At 38.5% G+C, this 24,441-nt stretch overlaps 3 protein-coding genes across 3 annotated transcripts in view; all 3 read right to left on the bottom strand.

Moving 5' to 3' along the window:
• Positions 1-2,476: 2,476 nt before the first annotated feature.
• On the bottom strand, positions 2,477-4,683 carry LOC110028890 (pentatricopeptide repeat-containing protein At2g02980, chloroplastic). The gene has a single exon (XM_020730938.1). It carries the CDS (start codon positions 4,413-4,415, stop codon positions 2,637-2,639), a length of 1,779 nt encoding a protein of 592 aa, XP_020586597.1. The 5' UTR covers positions 4,416-4,683; the 3' UTR covers positions 2,477-2,636.
• A 1,770-nt stretch (positions 4,684-6,453) lies between these two features.
• LOC110024630 (proline-rich receptor-like protein kinase PERK1) lies at positions 6,454-11,786 on the bottom strand. The gene is made up of 9 exons (XM_020724707.1): positions 11,744-11,786; positions 10,515-11,134; positions 9,261-9,773; positions 8,463-8,549; positions 8,282-8,352; positions 8,140-8,216; positions 7,807-7,948; positions 7,570-7,731; positions 6,454-7,200 (listed from the first exon to the last, which is right to left on the bottom strand). Exons 2-9 carry the CDS (start codon positions 11,050-11,052, stop codon positions 6,925-6,927), a joined length of 1,866 nt encoding a protein of 621 aa, XP_020580366.1. The 5' UTR covers positions 11,053-11,134; positions 11,744-11,786; the 3' UTR covers positions 6,454-6,924.
• Positions 11,787-13,361: 1,575 nt separating this feature from the next.
• LOC110039585 (SWI/SNF complex subunit SWI3D) overlaps positions 13,362-24,441 on the bottom strand; it is a 32,304-nt gene continuing 21,224 nt past the window's right edge. Inside the window, exons 5-13 of the mRNA XM_020744706.1 lie at positions 23,864-24,438; positions 21,534-21,605; positions 20,701-20,708; positions 19,528-20,058; positions 18,193-18,782; positions 17,865-18,108; positions 14,562-14,622; positions 14,114-14,307; positions 13,362-13,756 (exon numbers count right to left, since the gene is read on the bottom strand). Coding sequence (XP_020600365.1) covers positions 13,493-13,756; positions 14,114-14,307; positions 14,562-14,622; positions 17,865-18,108; positions 18,193-18,782; positions 19,528-20,058; positions 20,701-20,708; positions 21,534-21,605; positions 23,864-24,438 — 2,539 coding nt within the window. The 3' untranslated portion in view covers positions 13,362-13,492. The remainder of the gene's footprint in view (positions 13,757-14,113; positions 14,308-14,561; positions 14,623-17,864; positions 18,109-18,192; positions 18,783-19,527; positions 20,059-20,700; positions 20,709-21,533; positions 21,606-23,863; positions 24,439-24,441) is intronic.

Below are 24,441 nucleotides of genomic sequence, written 5' to 3'. Positions count from 1 at the left end.
GTTAGTTCTTATTATTGGTACTAAACAAGTTTGGTTTTCCTCCACGATGCACATGCTATTCGCAAAAGGCATTGGAAAGCCTCTTGCTTGATTTAAGAAGTTCATCCCCAAAACAATTTTAAAACCATCTATTGGAATAACAGAGAAGTCTAACATACCTGAGTCCCTGACCACATTCCAATGTTGGTCTTTACTCCTCTGACTATTTTGTGGATTGGTCGTGTTACTGAATTGACGATTTTGATGGAGCCTCCTCCTTCAGTCATCAGCAAACCCAACCTCTTTGCTTCTTCCACGAAGATGAAGTTGTGAGAAGCGTTCGTGTCCGCCATTGCCTTAATGTTCTTCTCGTTTATGACCATCTCTACAAATAGCAACCTCTTCGTTTGGGATTTTGTTAGGGCTTGCACCCATTCAACAATTGTATAGATCCAACTTGTGCCGTCATATCACCACCTTCTTCCTCTTAATGACTTGTAAGGAGAGAGTTCAAACCCTTCTTTTGAGGACAATCACTTACCCAGTGAGATCCATCACAAAGGAAACATTTGTCATGCAGTTTGGCTTTATTGTTATTGAGCTTACCTTTGTCTCTGGTCTTAAATGGGGTTGACTCATGACGACTCTCTTCCTTGTGTTGATCATTTTCTTCCCCCTCTTTGACATGGATGCCATTCCTATCTTTTGACTTTGCGGACTCCTTTGTCTAGTCGACCAAGCTTTCTACAACGACGATGGTGGTAGCGAGATCTTGTACTTCACGCCTTCTATGCTCGGTTTTCACCTACAGTTGGAGTCCATCTATGAAGTTGAATAAAGCTTCATTGTTTGACATGTCGAGAATTTCAAGAATTAGGCTAGTAAACTCCGTAAAATATTCTTGAATCGATCCCTCTTGCCTGAGCCTTCGCAATCGAGCTCTAGCCTCATCCTTCACATTTTTTGGGTAGAACTGCCTTTTTAGCTCTCTCTTGAAGTCATCAAAAGTACATATGGTGCACATACTTTTCTCAATATAGCCTCACCTTCTTCTCAGCCTTAGCATAGCAATGTCCGAGAGATAAAAATCTGGAAATTGAATTCTTGCCTCTTCGTCCGTGATCCCCATCATTCCGAAATATAGCTCAAGTCCCCACAAGAAGTTGTCTGTTTATTTTGCATTGCGGGCTCCTCCAAAACTCTTTGGTTTTGAAACTTCAATCCTCTTGGCATCAAAAGGATGATGACTGGTGGATGTCGTTAGTGTCCTTTTGCACAACGAAATATCTCCATGCATTTTTTCAAAGCTAGCACGTACCCAGTTGATATATTCTTCGTATGCTCTTCGCACACCATAGAGATCCCCCATCAAATTCTCCTGCATCTTAGCCATCTGATCCCTTAAGGACTCCTCCAATTGGAGCATCGTACCTCTTATCGTTAAATGGATGGTGATGTCCTCCTCCCCGAGTCCATCCACCTTCTGGCCAAGCTCCTTTATCGACATCCATGCCATTCATCACATGCTCCAGCCGAGTAAGGCGTGAACCAAAGCCATGCAAGTTCTCCTTAAACCTCCCATGTGGTTCGAATACGGTTTGGTCTTGTTCCTCCCGATGACCTCACCCTTGTTGAGATAATTCCATGTTAGTAGCTTCAGGCTACATTACATGCTCTTTAACGCTCTCTGTCATACATTTGAAACTTGTCTCTGATATCAATTGTCACAGACAAGCTTTCCCCAAGTCACCCGTTCTCCTTTAGCACTAAATTAGCCTAATCCTCATAACGCTTTGATTTGTAAGCACAAATCACTCCAAGAAGAAGAGTAAGGAGAAGAATTTGAGAAACAAACACTTCAATAAGAAAGAATAATTACAACACTTTAAAGCTTGTAAGCCTTTATGCTTTCTTAAATGATTACAAATGAGGAGATAAACTCTTATTTATAATCCACTCCAAGACCATTGAAACTTTCTAGATTACATTAGCATATAATAATTTCTAGATAGTTCTACATTATTCTTTACATAAACATCCTTTTAAAACATTTCAAAATATTATAGAATTCTCTTGAAGCTTGCTTCTTTCAGCATATTTCTTGAATTATTTTGAACCTTTTAGAATTTCTTGGAATATTTTATTTCTTTATGAATTTTTCTAGAATGTCATGGAATCTTCTAGAGTCCATCGAATTGCTTTAAGCATTCTGGCCTTTTCTAGAATATTTTTTTCTCATGTTTACTTTGTCAATTATTCTAGAAGATGACAGAGTGTGACATATCGCTTATAAACAATAAATTTTTTTTCGAGGGTTTTACTCATTGTTGATGCCTTATATCGTCGGTTAAAAACAAATATTAACTGACAATCATATTACATCGACTATTCATGAACCTGCGATTTGGTACGGTGCTAACGACATGTTTTTTTTAATAAACGACAGTTTTATCAGTGGGCAATAATATAAATTATTGAAAGGTCTAGCTATGACTTATATTTGGATTATTTGCGATGAAATAATTAAAAAAAAAATTATCATTTATTAACAATAATATGTAAATTTTTATGGCTTATCAACTACAACATGTTGTCGGCTATTTGTCGTCAATTATCATCTCGTCGGCTATTTGTCGTCTGACAAGTTTTGAATCTTTCTACCAGTAGTCAGCACAGGAGCAGTGACCCCCAGCAAAATGATGGAACCTATTGAGATCCCGAAGGATTATCTTCCTCCCAAACACCATCGATACCAGTTTGGCCATCGCGTGACAATCACTGCAGATCCTCAGATTCTTCACCACACGAATTGTTGTTCCCGGCGGCGTCTTCATCAGCCCGAACGCAATCGCCAGCTTCTCGCTGTGATATCGAAGGCTCTCTTCCTTCTCCTCCTCCGTCAGATCCACATGACGCACCTTACCGGTATCCGGCACATAACCGACCGCTTTCAGTTCCTCCATAACCTCATCCACCATCCTCCGCACCTCGTTGGAGTCTGGATGCTTCCCGTCCCCCGCGAAGAACTCGTGCACCTTGCTGTCGACTTCAATGGAGCTGCATCCCGGCACCTTCGCCACCCCTCTCTCACTCATCATTTTCCTAATCTCGTTCACATCCTCCCACATTCGATTCAATGCGCACAGGTTTGATAAGATCACGTAGTCACCGCCATGCGAGTCATCCAGTTCAATGATTCTGTCGAACACCTTCTTCCCGAGCTCAACGTTCCCATGGCTTCCGCAGGCCGATAGCAGAGTCCTCCACAGAATCGGCGTCGGCTTGATCGGCAAACCATTGATGAAATCATAAGCCTCTTCCAGCCTCCCCGTCCGAGCCAGCAGATCAACGATGCAGCCGTAATGTTTGATACCGGGAACAATGCCGTAATCATTGCTCATGTCGCGAAAGTATCGAAGGCCTTGTTCCACCATGCCGGAGTGACTGCAAGAGTATAAAATTCCGATGAAAGTTATGCCGTCCGGACTAATTCCCATGCGGCGCATTTCGTCGAACAGCTTGAGTGCCTCGCTCCCCTGTCCGTGAATCGCGTGGGCGATGATCATGGCCGACCATGCCTGGGCATCTCGAAACTCCATCCCCTCGAAGACCGCGATGGCATCTTCCAAGCTCCCGCACTTCCCGTACATGTCGATGAGAGCTGTGTTAACCTTAACGCACGATGAGAAGCCGTTCTTCTCCGCATACTCATGGATCCATTTTCCAAGGTGGATAGCGCCGATCAATGCGCAGGCGGCGAGAACGCCGAGGACGGTGACGTAGGTAGGGCGGAGCTGTCTGGTCTGCATCTCTCTGAACAACGCCAAGGCCTCGCCTGGGCGACTGCTCTGCACGAAAGCCGTGATCATGGAGTTGAACGAGATGACGCACCGGTCCGTCCCCTTGTCGAAGATGGTTCGCGCGGCTTCGACGTCGCCGCATTGGGAGTACATGCTGATTAGGCTGGGGAGGACGAAGGCGTTGAGAGCGAAGCCGAGTTTGATGGCGGCGGCATGAGCCTGCCTCCCTTGAGGGAGTGCGTGGGTGGATGCGCAGGCTTTGAGCAGGGAGGGGAAGGAGTAGGAATCGGGGGGGATGGAAGCCATGAGCATCTCGCAGAACAGGACGATGGCCTGGTGCGGGTCGTGAGAACGTGAGTATCCGCGGCTAAGTGTGTTGAAGATGACAGCATCCCGATGGGGAATTTGGTCGAACAGTTTGTGGGCGTAGTGCATGGAGGCGGGGGTAGGGTTGAGGGAGAGGGAGTCGATGAGGTTGAAGAGGAAGGAGTTGTTGAGGCGGCGGAGTTTGATGGCGGAGGCGTGGAGCTGTTGGATTTCTCGAAAGGAGGAGCGTTTTGGGAGGAAGGTGAGGGGAGGGGGGGAGAAGATTTCCTGTGATTTTGGAAAAATGGAAGGAGAAGAGAGGGAGGCCATTGTTGGGGCTGTGCTTATTCACACTTCCACTATATATATTTACATGTCTAACAAGTGAATTTCACTTTTTTATATCTTGTTGCAGGTTTTGTTGGAGGAAGGAAGTCTGAATCCATGCATCATCCAATGAGTTTTGGCAAGCTCAGATACATTAATTAATTGCCTTATAATGCTTTTGTTGCAAGGAGATTAGGGTGATTGTGCATTAAAACGACCATTACCTCCATATGCTAATAGCTACGTACATATACATGAAAGCAAAGAAATAAAAGAGAAAAAAAATTATCTCTAGTTAAAAGTTATCACAAAAAGGTTTTTTCAAAAAAAAAAAAAAAAAGGTTTATGGATGCTCTTCATTGATCTGCTCCTCATCAATGAAATCTCAATCAGTGTAATCCAATTTCTCTCGGTGTATTAGAAGTTTTATCCTTGAGGCCCGACTACTATATGTAAATTCTGAGACATGTGATGTGACATCAACTTCAGAAAATCAATGAAGTGTTATATAATCATAAAGAAAAAATAAATTTTACTAAATAGTGGATGAAATTTTAGGAGCTAAACTAATCTACAAAGTTCAAATAACATGGTCTAATCCAAAAGGTTGCAACTAAGTCAATTTCAATAGATGCAATGCATGGTAAAATTTTTTTTTTTTCAAATATATTACATATAACAGTCCATTAAAAACTAGTTATTTGGACATATACTTCCCATAATATACATATTAACAAATCAAATCCCCAAAAGATTAATAAATTCATAACATGAAGTTCTATCTTGTAAACTAAGTGAGCAAATCTTGTTCTCTTAAGTTATAATCTTCAAAAAAACCCTCTGTTAATTAGCTTCATTCCTACATCTATCCAATATCATCCTACATCTATCCAATATCAACTAAACACACCTCTATCTTTGATGACAAGCACAATTAATGGGTTATCAAAACTAAGATTGCTCTAAGGATTCTTACCCAATGAAAGGCAAAATTCTTGCAATTTGTAATCTTTGGTGGTTAGCAATATCATTAATGCTCCCAACATCAAATGAAGCTATGTTCTAGAACTTCTCACCTTAATGATAGGTTCGATTATTACAAAATACCAAAGAACCATAAATTGACCATCCAAAGATCAATTGAATATGCTCTTCAGACTCTTGCATGAATGACAGACAAGTTATTGGAAAATCATAACAAGAGAAATAATCATCCATATGAATCTCAGGAAACCAAAATGCAAAGCCCTTTAGGCTTAATCATCCAACAAGTCAAAGAAGTTCAATAACCAAGCAAAGAGAACTTCAAGCCTCACAAAGCTTCAACAAGCCAATCAACAAAAGTGACCGAACCATTAATTCACCAGGCTGGAGGGAATGTGGAGACAGTTTATATTCTCAAGTTTAGAAATTTTAAAATTTTTCATCACAGGTATGAGTTCTGCTGCATTCTCATTGAAGCAGATTCCAATTAGAAGGACCCTCTATAAGAAATTTGAAAGTTTTTTAATCTAGAAATCATCACAGGTATGAGTTCTGCTCAAAACAAAAGTGAATGAAACAGTACCTCATCTCGGTTGCGAACGGGAAGGAGGGGAAAGAGGGAACGACTTACTGCGTGCATGGATGTCAGCTCGGAAGATGGACGCCGGAGAAGAAAACGCGGGAAGGAGAGACGGCGCGGTAATTGCAGTCAAGCGGAGACCTCGGGCTCGGGTGATGGATTGAGATGGGAGGGGTCGGGCACGAGAAATCCGCTGGGATTTCAGACGATTTCCGTCTATTTTTCGGGGCAGTGAGGAGGGTAACCTGATGCCTGAGGTTGAGTACCTTTTGCACCAAATGAGGCATCGTTCAAGGAGATGAAGAGGTTTTTGCAGGACTTCGGATTTTACTTGAAGAAGAAGATGGCGCTCAGGCATTTCAATCTCCAGCAGAGAAATTTTTGGCCTTCATCGAACTGGATGCTGATGCCGGGGGATAAAAAATTTCTATGGCAAGCGTAAATAGAGCCCATCCAAGCAATTAGGGTATGGTTCTGTCCTACCTACTTTTCTTCAATTCTTCAGTTCTTGATCACAACAGCCACTCACAATAAACTAAGAAAAACCAAGCTTTATTCCCATTCCCTTTTCGAAGGATCATATCCTACAGCAATGGAAGGCTACATATGAATCGACGATGATTTTTCTTGCTACAAACAACAATATTCAAGCCACTCAAGAATCACAAGATCCATCCTTACTTAGTTAGTTTAGATATACTGAGAAGAACACAAGCACCAAAAGTTATATTTGTCAATCTATTCCAGAACTCTATCCACATAAGAACACACACCAATAATTATCAGTCAATCTATTTCACCACTCTATCCTCCATCTCAAAAAAAAAAAGAAAAAGAAAAAGGGACTCCATATTGAAATACTTGAATCTCTTATACATTATTTGAGCTTCATGTATAAAATCAATCAAAATCTAAATGATGATTTTGATTTTTTTAAACTTATTTTCACTACTTTATACGACCTCTTTTAGAATGAGATCCAATGTTCTTCACTTCTCCAGAACTGCTTGATGTTGAAGGGTTGCGCCCATAGTCACTAGTTCGTCCGCTGTACTCTTGGCTGATGTCATTACTCTCAAATACAGTTCTTCTGAGACGGCTTATATTGGATGCATAGGATCCTGAGTCATAGTCTGAACCTGAACTGAAAAGCACACTTTGTCCAGGTCTTACCCCCTCATTCAAGTCATCTAGGGATGAATCACCTTCCAGTGCTCGAGCAATCTGCATGTAGGAATGAATAATTTACCAGAGTTTTGCATAATAGAGTTTTTCTAGTTTTTCTATACACCAAATGGCATGAATTTTAGTTTTCCAATACCATAGACTGATGGAAAGTTCAAACAATACCTCATTCATTCAAAAAGAATAGCTAGCTGGCTGGTTTGAGGGTTGTGGCATCAACAATCCAATTCTATAAACTACATAATTGTAGAATTATAACTATTATGTGGCTTGATTAAAAAGGAAGATTAGTTCGTTAGGATAAGGCTAATGCCGCCGTTGGTGACAATCATGAGACTTGTTTAAAAAAATGTTATTATGTTACTGAGATTATAATTATCCCCATAAATTTAGAAGATGACTCTTTACCTGGCTCATCTTTGGGCGCCTTTTAGCGGAATGGCGAACACTAGCAGCGGCACATGCTACCATTCGTGCCATCTCCTTTAAGTTGAATTCTCCTTCCAGTCTTGGATCTACTAGTTCATCATTGTTCTCCTCAGCTACTGCCTGTGATAATAAAGGCCTTGCCTGTTCCATAGACATAGAAAAATGGTTATCTTCCTGCTTAGTTATATCTAGTTTGGCCTGCAAACAAAAGCTTACCCAATCAACCAAACTATCCTCCATTGCATTATCGTCTACCGGTTTCTTTCCAGTAATCAGCTCCAGAAGCATTACACCAAATGAGAAAACATCAGATTTCTCAGTAAGCTTGCCACTTGATGCATATTCAGGAGCCAAATATCTAAAAAATTACATAGAAGAATTTAGTTTCACCAGGAAACTAATTTTTTATAAGTTGCTGTGGGTTTTATAATTCTTTTTTTCTTTTGAAATTGTAAGGCAACGGTTAGCTACAGTAAAGAATAGAATTAAAGTTGTGGTTTAACAAGAAGAGTGAAAAATCTGCCCCAAACAATTCTCAAGAGAACTTGCCCAAATGTTCCCATGACTCGAGTAGAGACATGGGTGTAGTTGTCCGAAGTTAGCTTAGCCAGTCCAAAGTCTGCAACCTGATGCAATGTTAAACAACAAGTTAAACATCAAGCTATCTTTGTAGCCAAGCAGATAAACTTACCTTAGCTTCGAATTTATTATCTAGAAGAATGTTTGCAGCTTTTATGTCTCGATGGATAATGCGAGGGTGGCCTTCAATAAATTTAATGAAATGGGGAGAGAAATTAGGTAAATAGAGGTTTCAGAAAAAGTATTTTTTTGGAAAAAGGTTTGATTAGAATAATGAAGAATGCGTTACTAACAATCTTCATGCAAGTAGGCAAGGCCTTTAGCTGATCCTAAAGCTATCTTTAATCTGGTAGGCCAGTCCATAGTTGGTTGGTTCTTGCCTGCAATAGACATATTTCATTATTCTATAGGGAAAAAAAAAAAAAGACAAAAGAGAGATTTAAAAAATGTAAAATAAAATTAATTGAACAAAGGACAAAGATGGTAAACCCAGGAGGTTTACTTCTCAAAAGGTGCAAAAATTAAGGATATTTTGCAAAAAATGTTAAAATATGAGAGCAAATTTAGGCTCATGATTATTTTTTGTGGCAAGACACTATCATGAATGCTTCAAGTTCGATTTTATAAAGTTATAAAAGTTCTATCATATGATGTATATCGGAGCATTTGATTGTTACAATTATTAACAACTTAGTTGGGTGCGACAAATATGAGAGTATGAAAATGGATGTCACATCATAGATATCAATGGATACAATGTATATATTAGAAAAGTAGATAAAATTAGTGTTGGAGTACTGAAAAAGAAAAAGGGATAAACATAAGAGTAACTTAAATAAAAGCATTCGACTAAAAATTGGGATTCATAAAATTAATTGATCATAAAAGATTCGCATGAGCTGACAATCATGTTGTTGTTGATGTTGACGATCATGCATGACAATGACTAGAAAATGCACTCATTAGAATTGCCAAAAAATAATAATAATAATAGAAATAAAAGTAAAGTATAATATGATAAAATTGATCTGAAACAATTCAAATACTGCAACATATCCAACAAGACCCGCCCTTGAGTCGAGCAACCTTACCGTGCAGGTGGAACTCAAGAGTCTTGTTAGGAACGAACTCATACACGAGCAAACGGTGTGATCCCGCAATGCAGTAACCGACAAGTGAGACCAAATGGCGATGGTGAACTCTACTAATGATCTCAACCTCTGCTTGGAACTCTCTCTCCCCCTGCCCGCTACCCGTTTTCAACTGCTTCACCGCAACCTCCTTCCCGCTCGGTAACATTCCCTTATACACGTAGCCAAAACCGCCCTGTCCTAATATATTTTCATGGGAGAATCCGTTTGTCGCAGCTGCCAATTGTTCGTAGCTGAATGTGCTCTTGATGAAGCCGAGGGCGAGGGACGGTGAAGGCGGCGGCAAGGCTGATCCTTGCGGTCCCGAGTACTCCATGCTCATTTCACCGTTGATGGAAGGGGGAGGAGGTGCGTTCCATGGCATTCCTTGGGCTAGTGGCATGTTGATGGCACCATCTGGTCCTCCTTTTGGCCATTTTGGAGGGCCTGCGCCGCTGCTGTAGTAATCACTGCCTGCAATGTTTCACACATTTATGCGGGGGTATATATTGACACTCATACATAAGAAACATGACAATATATGAATGACAGTACCTCCATTGTATACAATTAAAATAAGAAAAGTTAGTCTAATAGTCCTGATTAGTGTCTGTTGTTTTTCATTTGAAGCAGGCAGGTTATCAAAATGGAAATGGTTGCATTAAATCTTAAAGCATTGGGGCATTTAGATACATACCTCACAATTCTTATGTGTTTACATATCTAACACCTAAACATTCATATTTACATGCATATTAACATCACATAAAAAAATACAATCACCACCATCTTCTTAAAAGTGAAATACACCTTTTCATAGGCATAAGTTTATGACACTAAGGTTTTATAAGTGTAAATATCAAACCTTGCGTGTTAGATATGTGAGTACATAAGAATTGTTTGGCATGCATCTAAATTTCCCTAAAACTTAAGGCTTAAATGATTAATATAAATAAAAGCATATAGAGAAGACCATTATCAAAGCAATGCTACAAATAGGTGTCTTTTTAATCAAATTTAAGCTCAATTCTTTTTAGGTAAATAATATTTTTGGAAATGTTAGTCTAATAAATGCATCATTTTTAGCTCCATATGTAATGATATTAATTTTAACTTTAAATGATTGGCCAGAAATACATAGAAACATATTGAGCAGAACAAATTTATCTCAACAAAAAAGTGTATGAGGACAAAAAAAAAATTTAAGATGCATACCTTTAACATCAGAATCTGAGTAATAGTGCATTGGATTATGATTTCTCTTTTTTTTCTTCTTGCCACAACAAACACAAGTTGCAATGCCAATAATCAAGATAAACAGTGCAATGCCGGCAACAACTCCGGCCACTATAGGGAGATTGATATCAGATTCACCCGATGATTTTCTTGAATCAACATTTTGATCATCAGATGGAGGTGGTGGATTGGACGGCGGGGATTTTGCCGGGCGTTTTAGCGGGGGAGGCGGAGCAAAATTGCCGGGCGAAGGTGGTGACTTGGATGATGAGGATGGCGGAGGTAAGAGAGGTGAGGGGGGAGAAGATCCTCCTGGTGATGATGGAGGTGGTGCCGAGGTGGTCGGAGAGGTAGGGGATGGTGGTGATGGAGCCGGTGGCGGTGGCGATGATGGGGATGATGGCGGTGGTGCTGAGGTGGCCGGAGGGGTTGGGGATGATGGTGTTGGATTAGATGGCGTGTTATTTGAATCTGAGGAGTTCTGTAATGGTGGAGCAGTCATAGGGGAAGAGGCCATTTCTGAAAATTACTGATGTGGTAGATGCATCTACAATTTTACCTGAAACTGCTCTAATGGGCAATTTTTGCTGTTATGGTATCTGCAAACATAAATACAGAACAATCAGAACCAATAAAAGAGAGAGAGAGAAAGAGAGAGAGAGAGAGAGAGAATTACACAAATGAGACAAGAGAAAGGATGTTTATCAAATGTTTTTATACTTTTGAAAACATATAAATTTTGTTATGAAAAGATCCATATGTATAGTTAGATGCAAGAAAGGTTAATCCAAACACAAATCTCTTACAATTCTTCCTACAAATTTATAAGTGGAAGATTCACATAAATGCCGCATAATTCTAAGAGTTTTACAAATCAACACCTAAACTTTGTTATTTACATTAATACAAGTCCATCTATGCATCAAAAGTTTTTTTTTTTTTATGTGAAGAGAGAATATTACATACAAAATCCAAATATATAGACTATATGGACAACATTGTTGTATAACATGAGTACAAAAACATACAACATTATTATATGCAGAATTTAGATGCATCAAGACTCCACACGTAATAATTCTCGACTTTGTGACACCTATTTTCACACAGACATGAACATCAATGCAGTAGAGGTCCTCAAAAAGGCTTTTTGGAAATTTTTCATATAAGCATTTCTCACATAGGGGGAGAGAGAGAGATAGGGATACCTTTCTGCGGTTTCTTGTGTATGTTCTTTAGGTAGAGAGAGAGAGAGAGAGAGAGATAATGAAGAAAGCCGAGGATGAAGAAGCAGTAAACACAGGCTGTGGCCCCACCCACCGAGCACCACCGCACCGCCTAGCTCGGTCTCTCCAGCTTCCAACTATTTTTGTATTGAAGCCATATGGATTCTAATTCACGAAGGAGGTTTGTGAGGAGGCCGAAGGAGGAAGAGAATGAAAAAATGAAAGAAATTGGCTGACTGTGGTTGTGGATGTGCGAACGGCCGTTTATTTCGGGCGGGCTCTTCCGCGCGCGCTTTCAACGGCCTATCCTTGGACTGTTGTTTGTTAAGCCCACATCCGGCAAAATCAGCCCAGCCAGGGCCCAGCTCGATCCGATCTGGCGTTTAACTGTAGCGGTTAGAAAAAAATGTTCGCCTGACCATGTGGGACCCCCCATCACTCGACGTGGCAGACTGCTCCTCCTCCAAAAATTGCTGAAATGCCACATAAAAGAGAATATATGAAATTTTTATTTTTCATTTTTTGTCGAATTCTTAATAGTTGGATCGTAGCTTGTGTAAATATATTAATTCGGTAGTTCAAAAATATTACCAGGTAATTAATTTATACAACATTTCAGAAGAACTATATGTAATTATCCCTTTTTAAGTTTACATCGTGCATCTGAAATTTATGCGTCGTCAATTATTTTAGCTTTCTTTTATCTTTCTATTTCTCTTATTATTTATTGAATAACACCTATTTAATAATTTTACCCAACTGAAACATATATATTTATATATATAATTGATTTGTAGTATTTCGAGCCAAAACGAGCCGAATATGAACGAACAAATATTTGTTTGTGTTGTTCGTGTTCGGCTCGTTAACCTAACGAACGAGCTGAACACGAGCTGTTCGCGAACAACGAGCCGTTTTGACAGCACTACTTCAGATAGGGCGTTAGGAAGAACATGCTAATTTACGCAAGAACTGGGACCAAATTGGAAGAAAAAAATGTCTAAAATTATTGATTTGACCAGGGTTTAGGGTCAGATTCTCATTAAACAACAAACCCATAAGGATGTCTAAAATTGAAAAATGAGAGATTTTTAATAGAAAGAAATCTAAGATCAAGTCTGGTGGACAAGGTTCCAATAATCTTAAGCAAAGAGGGAACCACAACAGAATAAAGCGGACCTCCAGAATATACTACATGATTTGGCAAGTTCAAAGAAATGGAGAAGCATCCAAGCAAAAGCTGAACAACAATCTTGCTTCATTGTTAAGAATTTTGACACCTGAGATGTAAAATTGTGGTCAAAATATGAATAAATTTGTACTGGACACACAAATGTTTCGCATTCTACAAGCATCCCTAAGTTGATGAAAAGAAAAAAAAGGGGGTATTTACATACATAGCACACAATTCTTATGTATTTACATCTCTTACAGCTGCAAACTCATATTGGCACACATAGCACTCAAATCTTTAAGATCGCATGAATAGATTTAAAGCACCTAAGTGCTATGTATGTAAATAGAAAAATTTGGGTGTGAGATAGGTAAATAAATATGTAAATTTCTCTCCAAATAAAAAAAAAAAGTGATGACTACTTACTGGGCACATCATAGCAACGAGGCCTCTTGCAGGAAAGAAAAATATAGAAAGACATCAACTTGTTTATTTTTTTATTACTAAAACTTTTTTGCTTCCAAAAAAAAATTACAAAGCTTCGGGGCATTTTTGCATCAAGGTCTTCTTGGTGGTGGTGGCTTTTGATATGCCATGCTTGGTGGCCTTATTATCATATTACCATAACCCATTGCAAGTTTCGCATTGGCTGAATGTGTAGCATAAGATCTAGAAGATTGGGCTAAACCAAGCCGAGCTGCAATAATCTGAGAACGCTCACTGTAGAGTTTTTGCCGTGCTCTTTCTGTTTGCTCTTTTGCCCTAATGATCAAATTTTCCATCTCGGGAAAGAATGCCAACTTGATCTCCATTTTCCGCAACTGCAAGAATGTATAAAAAAATCTATATTGCTATCTCTAGTGTGGCATTTTGATATGCCTGGTAAGGTTTTCAGATTCAAAACAAATGGCAAATAAGTTCTTTATACATGAAAAGCAATAGGGGCATTCACATACATGCACACAAATCTTATATGTTTACATATCTCACATCTAAAATTACATATTTACACACATAGCACCTTTTTAGGTGTAGGTTTAAAGCACCAAAGTGCTATGTATGTAACTATGAAAGGTTAGGTGTGAGATATGTAAATGCATAAGAATTGTGTGCGATGTGTGCAAATGTCCCAAAGAAATAAGCTCCTGTTTCCGCCTATAACAGAAATTATAGAATACCTGCTTCTCAATCAGACAGGACACTAATTGGCGGATTTGGTCTTCCTCGTGATCAGCATGGAGCTTGGCCTTCACAGCAGCAGCTGACAGTACAGTGACCGTGGCACGCTTTATGCTGTTAACACTATGAGAACTATCAGTGGTTGCAGTACTTATATCATTCTTTGGTGAAGATGTCTTTTTATCATCCCCATCTGAAGGAAAACAAAAGAAATATGATTCATTGTGGAGTAACAATGGCAAGGATGCTAACTAAAAATTTCCTTAGAAATATGCAACAAATCAAAGTAGAATATAGGGAAGCAAAAGATACCATAATGACATCATCTTTTTTTACAATAATAATGATATTTTGTGAAAAGAGAAATTTGGTCTGGTCCATCAAGGTCTTTGAACCAATTTCAAGTTATCATGACAAAATTAGGATGAAAAGAAAATAATAAAGAACTTCCTGAGCTTGACAAAATTAGGCCATAAGGTGATTTCTTATATTCTTCTTTATTCAGAAACTGCAAAATAGTAGAGAAAATCATCAAAGGAATGTAATTTTTATATTACATTTTCGAGAAAAAACATGTACAAATAAAAAAGGGTATAAAATTATTCACATTAATTTCTACATGATAAAAAGACTCAAACACGAATACATTTACAAGATTTAATGGTATGAAGATTAGATAGAGTATGTGTTCAATAAAATTGTTTATGATCACAATTAGGGTATCATATGAAAAGCTCAGATCGTAGAAATTTTTACTGTTTGATCCTTTGACGGAGATTGCTAAGATGATATTTTTAGAGTATGCCATTGAGTTTGAAGATCAAATTAATAAGAGTCCAAGGTTAAAAATAGACCTTCAATTTGATGCTTGATAAGATTGAGAGAAAAAATCGGATGAAAGATAAATACAACAAGATAAAAAATAAATTTTGAATTTTAAGCTTATTTTAGAAAAAAGTCTATATTTTGAATTTAAAATTCTAGACAAGATTTTCATGTGTCGTATTAGTTAGTTTGGGATATTCTTTATTTTATGAACTTAGTTTATGAAGAGTATGATTCCTCCCACATTGTGGAGTTAATTTAGGAGAAAATACGATCAAATTCAAAAAAAAAATCTATTATGATGTGTTTATTTACCAAAAGTATGATCTCTGCAATAAGAATTCAATCCCTCCACTCTTTCTTATTCATCTCCCTTACTAACCCTAGAACCCCAACTGAGACATAAATAGCCACTGGAAACCTACTGCACCTGAAAAATATTGCCTGATGCCTTCCGTCACTGTCTCTAGCAATTTAGCAACCAACATCAAACCCACCAGTGCCCAGTAGCTGTTGATGCCCCAAACAGATGTTGTATAAAACAGCAATAACAAAGAAAAATTTGCATGCATAGCACACAATTCTAATATATTTACATATCTCAAACCTAAACTTAAATATTTACCTATATACACCTGGTGCGTAAACCTATGCATGAAAAGGTGTATTTGACCTTTAAAAAGTGGTAATAATGCTACTTTTATGTGCTATTAAAGATTAAAGTGCTGTGTGTAAATCTTATAGTTTAGGTATGAGACATGGAAATTCATCAGAATTGAATGCGCTAGCTCTGTATGTCAACAATCTATTTTTCTTATTTCAGCAATACAAATTCAAAACAACAAGGATGTCATGTTGTCTCACAGCAGCAATCATCTATTGTTGGTTGTTCACAGCATACTAGAGTTCTAAAACAGCAGAATAAGAGTTGTTCAACTAAGGCAACTAGGATGAGGTTTTTTATATGCTCAAAGTGAAAATTCTAGCCCATGTTCGGATGGTAAAGAAGCATGAAACAGAGAACAACGAATTGGACATAAATTTTAACTTTGTATGAGTATGATTCCCATGATAAGGTGGTGTTTACCCGACTAAAGTTTAGCCAACAAGTCTTGGCCTGGTGGAATTTCCACCTAAAAGGTAACGGTCAACAAGAAATAACCTGGGGGTGTTTCAATTGATTGATACATCATGAGTTTTATCTAATGAGTTGTCTTAAGGATTGGCAAGAAAACATGTCAAAGTCTGTGCAAGATTACACCAGAGTTCAGAAGAGAACTTGTCATAGTAAGAGTTAAACTTGAAGGATGTAGATCTTGTCATTAGTATACCGCTGGTATTTGCACCTATATAGCTAATAAACAATGACTCTTTCATACAATCTACCTCAACCAGACATATGCACGAGCAATAGCCATATAATAAAATTAATAAGGCAAAAGTGAGAAGACCAAAGAACTATTTGAAAAGGGGCCTTCTTTTCGCAAAAGAAAAAAAGAATTGTTGGGCACTCATTATCCTGTAAACCAATACCTTCGTGAAGTCTTATGACCATTGCCAAATATCAGCTCATACTAACAAAATAAATAAATAAATTGAAAAATAGGAAAGGAGAATAAATACTGATAAATTGAGCAAAACCAGCCATCTATCCCTATGCCAAAGAATACAGGAAATGGGTTATCCACTAATAACAACGCATGAGAGGAGTTGTTCACCCTAAGGGTAAAAATCAAACAAAAAGTGCCCAGAGCCATCATCGGCATCAACAACTAGAAGAACCTCATTTATGCCAATCTAATGTAAAAATTAGGATTTGACACAGTATCACATTCTAATCCATGACTTATGGATCACATTCAGAAGGGGGCAAAGATGAAGACTGATTGCTGGTGTCTCTTGAATTGTGCAATCACCAAAAATTACATCAGCAAGAAGGTATGTAAGTTGATTCCACCCATGAATTTTGTATGTAAGGTGATTCCACCAAATTATAATTTCATGATAGATATCTGATACCATCGTAGAACTTATTAGTATTGTTGATGGACATCTATTGATAAGATAGTAGACGGTCGACCCAGCTTCACCCCAGAAAGTTTTGAGTAGACCGGCGTTTAAAAGCATGCACCTTACTCTCTCTAAGAGAGTCCCGTTCATTCTTTCAGCCAACCTGTTATGTTGAGGGGTGTTCCGAACTATCTTGTGCCTTGTAATGTCATTCTTCCTGCACAACTCATCGAACTGCTCTGAACAATATTCCAAACCATTGTCGGTTCTCAGGCGCTTCAATTTTGTTTCCATCTTGTTTTCAGTGAGGAGTTAACCAATCATTGAACCGTTGAAAAGCTTCATCTTTTGTTTTTAGGATAAAGACCCATACCTTCCTGGTGTAATCGTCTACGATGGACATGAAGTACCTCCCTCCTCCATGAGTTTGAGTTCTAGTTGGACCCCATAGATCACTATGTACGTAATCAAATGGTTTCTTTGATGTGTGAGTTCCGATAGAGAACTTCTAACTTCACCCCTTTCCCTATTCCAGTATACTGACTTGATCTCCACATAACAGGTTCTGTTTAGACAGTTCTTGTAAGCCTCTTTCACTTACATGCCCCAGTCTCATGTCTCATAGTCTACTCCTGTCGGGTTTTGATTGAACTGCATTAGAGAGGTTACCAATCACAGTTCTTCCAACTAAGGAGTAAAACCCATTTTTCTTGACTCCTTTCATGAAAATGAGAGAACCTTTGACTACTCTGATACAGGTACTTTCTGCCCTGAACGAGTATCCGCTTGACTCCAGCGTACCTAAAGAAATCAGATTTCTTTTGCGTTCAGGAACGTACCTGACATGTTGCAGTATTCATTCGACTCCATCGAACATCTTTATTTTGATTGTTCCACTGTTGACCACCTGCAAACCTTGTTGTCTCCAAGTAAAGCGGATCCACCATTTTCTAGTTGCAGTGTCTCAAACCAGTCCTTATGATGACACATGTGGAACATGTGGAAAGAGCACCCCGAGTCGAGGATCCACTCCTTGTTGGATTCTGATTCGGTGATCACCAGGGCTTCAGCTGAATCATAGCTGTCCGAGGCTATGCTTGCTTCTCCAGGATCTTTAGGTTTTTCTTGAAAAACTTTCTTCCTCTCCAAACAGTTATTCCTGAAGTGACCTTCCTTGTGTCAGTGGTAGCACTTGGAAGATCCCTTTGACGGTTGATTCCCGCCCTTCTTTCCTTTTCTTAACCTTGATCTGCTTTGACTGTTTCTTGAACCATTTTTGTGCGATCTTCCTCTAATGGTAAGATTGTCTCCACCGATTTCTTCGTTCATCTCGTGCTTCTTTTGAAGTTCTTTGGCTATGATTAACGATTGAGCATCTTCTAGAAAGATTGTTTGCGTCCTTCCATAGAGCATCACATCTTTGAAGTGCTCATAGCTCTTAGGAATGGAGTTTAGCAGTAGCAATGTCTTGTCCTCATCATCCATCTTGACATCAATATTCTCAAGATCATCAATAATCTTGTTGATTTGCTTTGAGACGGATTTCTCTTCATGCATCTTAAAAGAGTACATGCGTTGCTTCAAGAAAAGTCTGTTTACCAAAGATTTTGTCATATAGAGTAGTTTGAGTTTGGCCCAAAGCGCTTGAGCTGTCGTCTCCCTCGAAACTTCCCTCAAAACTTTATCACCCAGGCTCAAGATTATTTGTGAGCCCTGTTCAGAATCCCGTTCTTTTCTTTCTCGGTCTTGTCGGCCGACAACACCGTCAGGCCTTGCAAGGCTTCTGCAGCGCTTTGCTACACCAACATAGCTTTCATCTTCACTCTCCACAGGCTGAAATCGTTCTTTCCCATGAATTTCTCGATGTCAAATTTGGCGGAGCCCATTGTCGTGGCTAGGATTCCCACAGAGGGCACCAATACCTCTTGATCTCTCTCTCCCTCAAAACTGCCTCGATACAAGATTTCAAGAACCCTCAATTCTTGAAGCCTCTCCCCTTCTTCTTTTTGGAATGATTCTTTTCCTCTTCCTTGTGATTCACACACCTCTATACAAGCCTCCATCATCTATTTATAACAAGATGAGGCCTCCCAAGCAGACCCGGTTCACCCTAGAAGTTTCTAAGAAAATCACAAGTTTGTCATTGTCTTAGTTAACCAATTAAGAGTCATATAACAATTCTCTACCTTGACTCTTAATTACAATGCTCTATAATAGAGATTCCTTTCATCTAGCCCCGATGGGGCCCTTAGCCCCCTTGTTGAGTTCATTAAGTCCAGACAATATCTGAAGTTAGCTGTAGGTAACACCTTGGTAAGCATGTCAGCTCCTTCTACCTGTGTGAATCCCTTTGCAACAAGTCTTACTTTATACCTGACCTCTTCAATGCCTGGCATGCCTTCCTTCTTCTTGAAGGTCCACTTACAACCAACTACACGTTGGTTCTTTGATCGGTCCACAAGTTCTCAAGTCTTGTTCTTCATCAGAGGAGTTATCTCTTCATTCATAGCATCTACCCACTTGTGTCTTTCCTTACTCTTTAGAGCTTCCTTGTAGCTATTCAGTTTTACTTCTTCTATCTCTCTTCTGCGACGCTTAATGCATAGGAGATCAAATCTGCATGACCACATCTCTCTGGCGGTCTGATGGTTCTTCTCTGCCTATCTCTCACCAAACTGTAGTCATTCGACCTGTTTTCTGGTTCAGTTTCTTGCTGATCTTCTACCACTTCACCTTGGTTGTTCACATCAGTCCTTTGATCCGTCAAGATTTGTTGTTGTTGCAGCTCCACCTCAAATGGAGTATCCTCCTTAGTAGCACTGTTCTTGGTAATGTAGCTTTGCAGGTTAGCCATTTTAGACTTATCGAATACCACATCTCTACTGATGATGGATTTCTGTTGATCTAGACACCACAGTTTATAACATTTGGTTTCAAATGGGTATCCGATGAAAATGCACTTCAAAGCTCTTGCCTCCAGTTTATCCTGTTTAACATGAGCATATGCAATACATCCAAAAACTTCATAGTTACCTGGTTTCCCGTACCACATCCCCAAAGGAGTCTTCATTCCAATAGCTGGAGGACCTTTTATCCAAATGCCAAAATCCTATATAATAATAGCAAGGCAAGTAAGTAGAGTTATCAAAGTAGGTTGGAATTTCTTGTTCATGTAGATTTGTCGTGTTGAAAAACAGAATCATTGCCTCCCTCGAGCAAAAAAGGTAACATGTTGATGCAAAGTTGACAGAGGAGCATGCATTACTCTTTAAAAAGGCATAAATATTACCACAAAAAATGTCCATTGAGTAAGAACATATGTTTCATCTGCAAACCATCACTGTCAAACCTATCACTGTACCAAAACTTGTACATCAAGATTGACTACCAAAGTGAAGGCTATAGAGGAGTGATAAAGTCTGTGCACAAATAAGTAACAGTTTAGCTTTAGCTACCCAAAAATATCCAAAAAGAAGAAAAGCATTTCTACCAAATGAGCAATGGGGTAAAAGCTATCACAAGTGGAGAATCCCCCATTATTGAAGGAGTTTAAGGAATTACTATTTTACTAAGTCGAGCAATAAGAAAATAAGAAGTTGGTATCTCATAAATTTTTGTAAGCTCAAAAGTGTTAACATTATTAAAGAACCAAAACATACCAAATAGGACTCCCAAGTAATAAATTTTGACTTTTGCAAGAGCAAATAGGAATACAAGAGGAATTCATAATTTAAGAAGCTAATAAACATACATTGCTACCTAAATTCCATGAAGCATAAAGCTCTCGAAATTTAAGTTTTCAGGAAACAAAAAAAGGAAGAGAAAAAGAAGTTGATAAAACTACTTAAAACTTCCTGATAGATCAACTGCCAATTAGAACAAAGTGATATAATTAAGAGAGAGAAAATAATTAGTTTTCTCTCAACTAAACTTATGATTTATCAGTAATTAAATCTATCTAAAAGGGGCCCTCTGATCTGAAGATCATTTCTAATAGATCAACTATGATGATCATTGGGGTTTCTGATTGTCGAAAGACCAAAAAGATCATGATTATTGAGATTTTCATAGTTCAATCTCTTGATGGAGATTGTCGGTAGTGATGATTTTCATATTAAAATTAAAGATCGAAAGATGGATTAACGACTGGATGCTTGATGATGAGAATGAGGTAGAACATGTAGGCCAATGGATATCAACAAGTACAACAAGGAAGAAATTTGAATTTTAAACTACATTGGTATCAATTTGTACATCCGAATATTATATTATATATAAGATTTACTATTTTTGCCTAGTTTAAAACTATATAGTTTTTCCTTCTTTTGTGGAGATCCATGGGATGGATAATTGTTTCTTATTTTATAGTTTAGAAAGGTGGAAAAATTCAAATACTTGCAAACTGCAAGTTGCATGTTTAAAGGTCTGAACCATGCAATAAGAATTCATTTCAATTCTCCCAGCCACTCTTCCTCACCCTTAAGCGCTGGACCCATCAAAAAACTGAAACAGCCAATAGATTTCATCTGCTGCGGCCTGGCTCACCAAATGCTACTCCGTCACCAACGCCTATATTCTAGCAACTATTGTCCATGCCTCCGGGGTCTTGTAACTGCTGTTGCCACATCTTCTGGCCCCAACAGCTGCTTCCATGACCTGCAACACAGAAGGAAACAATTTGGTCTGCTGTATTCCAGCAATCCAAAGCAGCAAAGATACCTTGCTATGCCCTCTCAGAAATCACCCCTTGTTAACTGCTTACAGCATACCGGAGTTCAAAAACAGCAGGACAGTTGCTGTCAAATAGATGAAAACAAAAAAAACAGAGATAGAACTTCCTTACCACTTAAAAAAAGAAAAATCTTAAAGAGGGAGTCATCAACAGCAAGAAACAATGCAAAAGTTACCCTTAAATGATTGATAGAACATTAGAGAACTTCCAGAAAAATTGTAGATATTGGAATAAGTTCGGATCATCCAACCAACACAATAAATGATAAGAGAAAATTTGTGGATTTTAGAGTATTTCATAATTCTAGCAGTAGATTATGGCCATCATTGTTACCATTAAGGCAGTAGATGCATATAGCAAAAGAGAATAGCAAAAGCAGCTTCACATTCCTTTAATAAAATTGTGTAAGACAGGATAGGATGCAATAAGAATTTATTTGTTAGCCATCAAGGACATTTCTAGATGCTTGATCAAAATTATGGAAAGCCATCACAATAGGTGGGTAACAAGTACTAGAGTTCTTTGAGAAAAATGAAGTTTGACCTGCAACAAAACTTCATAAAGCAAAAAAAAAAAACATGTTTTTTCTTACCATTCAAGAACATGCATTTCGTTTTGTGAGGGATGTTGTCGCTAAGGGTTCAATAGTAGTGGAGAAGATACCTACTGAAGAAAATCCAGCTAACATGCTCACCAAGGTGCTACCTACAACTCAATTCAGATACTGTCTGGACTTAGTAAACTCAACCAAGGGCTAAAGACCCCTTGTGGCTAGATGGAGGGAATCTCTATTATAGAGGTTTGTAATTGAGAGTCAACGTGGAGAATTGTTATAATGACTCACAATCTACAAAATAAGGCAATGACATACTTGTAATTTGATCACCTGTTCTAGAAGAAAGAATGGAGGCTTCTGATTGGCGGATAAGGCTACACCTGGATAGCTCATTATTCATAAATAATGAGGAATACTTGTAGAGAGAGGTCTAAGGAGAAATAAAATCAGTCGGTTAGAGAAAGAAAATGATAGCTTGTAGAGAATTGAGGTGAGGATCTTGGAAATCTTGGATCGAGGTGATTCGATAGAGAGATCATGGCAAGATGAGAACTCTTTTTCAATGTAAAAGCTATGTAAATCTTCTTTATTGCCTTATTGGATTTTATGGTTGATTTTTCTCCCGTGGATGTAGGTCTTATGGAACGAACCACGTAATTCTTGGTGTTCTTATGTTCATTTAATTTTCTGCAGTTTTTCTTTCATTTTTTGGTTTTCTGCTTGCTGCATTTTTTCCTCCCATTCGGTTGTCCAGGTAGCCAAAACACTACAGGTGCTCTTTGGCAATCCTAATCTTTGGCCTATAGCAAGTTCTTCGGCAGTCCAGATATTCAGCAGGGAGTTCTTAAGCCTGCAGGTGGTACTCGGTCTTCAACCTGCAGGTGATCCATTCGGCATTCAGCCTCCGCCAAACTGTAGGTGGTGCTTCAGCTGTTCAAGTCTACGAACTGCAGCAAAGTGATCTTCAGCCTGCAGGAATTCTTAGGCCATCAGCTTTCTGGCGGTCCTGTTTCTCCAACAATGCGGCCAATAGCATGAAATGATTGCTGAAAGAAGAATTAGGAACTTTAACAGGAAGTAGAAACTAAACAAGGCCACTGAAGTTAACGACTTCAAAATGCACACAATGCAAAATCAGCAACGGTAAATAAAACTGAAAGAGTGATTAAAACAACAAGAAAATGCCAAAAAGGATGGCATCAAGCGTGTAAAAAGAGGGAACAGATATGGCATAACTTGAAGTTGCAAAAGACAACATAACAGATCGTATTTCAAGACATTGCACTTACAGCCGATTCAATGGGGGATGAAATGTAAAACTTCAAAGAAATATTACGATATCAGAAATCATGTAGTACAATTAAAGAAAATGCATTGAAAAAATAAATCAAAGCACATTTAAGAGTTCAACTACCCTAATTTTTTTTGCATAAATCAGAGGTGCTTTCTAAACTTAAATTACTGGTATAACCTACTAAACTTTTCCCAAATATATATATCAAAAACTTCATTTTTCTACCCTGTAGCATCGTTTATTAAAATAGAAGTAATGTAGCATTCCATAAAAAAAAATTTAAAACTTGATAGCAGAATTTTCACCAAGTTCCACTGGGGAAAGTTTCATGCCTGCCATAACATTAACATCTAATGTAGAAGCTGCACCATCCTTTTGTTCTGGCTCCTCTTTCAGGACAATGGATGTTGGTGTCGTATCTTCAACCTTCGGAAATTCCGAAATTTGTTGAACCTGATCAATCAATTCTGAATTACCTGATTGCTCCGCAAATTCTGGTTTGCCCTCTGAACCCTTCAGATTATCCACGGACATAAGCATAGATGGCGTGTCTCCAACCTGTCCAGGCTCCTTTAAATTACTGGTTTTATTTACCATTGCCTCATCAAAATTACTTTCATCATTTCCGTTGAACCGTAACGACTGTTCCTCAAGCAAAGGTTTATCATCTGCTTCAATACTATGAGAAGTGACATCCAATGGGGCAATGGAATCATTTAATTCTTTTTCAGCGGATGATTTAGGTTGAATATCATTAGAAGAAGCAGACTGTTTCACTTCACACTGTCCAGAAGCTGCGTCTGGCTGAATATTCATTGCTCCATTCTTCAATTCAGCAGAACCATTCGAACTTGGCAACTGCTCTTCCTCCTTTGAAGCCTCTGTATCGTCAATGGCATTAACAGAGCTG

The sequence above is a fragment of the Phalaenopsis equestris genome, unplaced genomic scaffold, assembly GCF_001263595.1.
Source record: "Phalaenopsis equestris unplaced genomic scaffold, ASM126359v1 Scaffold000002, whole genome shotgun sequence".
Lineage (NCBI taxonomy): Eukaryota > Viridiplantae > Streptophyta > Magnoliopsida > Asparagales > Orchidaceae > Phalaenopsis > Phalaenopsis equestris.
This window is presented reverse-complemented; position numbering and strand designations above follow the sequence as displayed.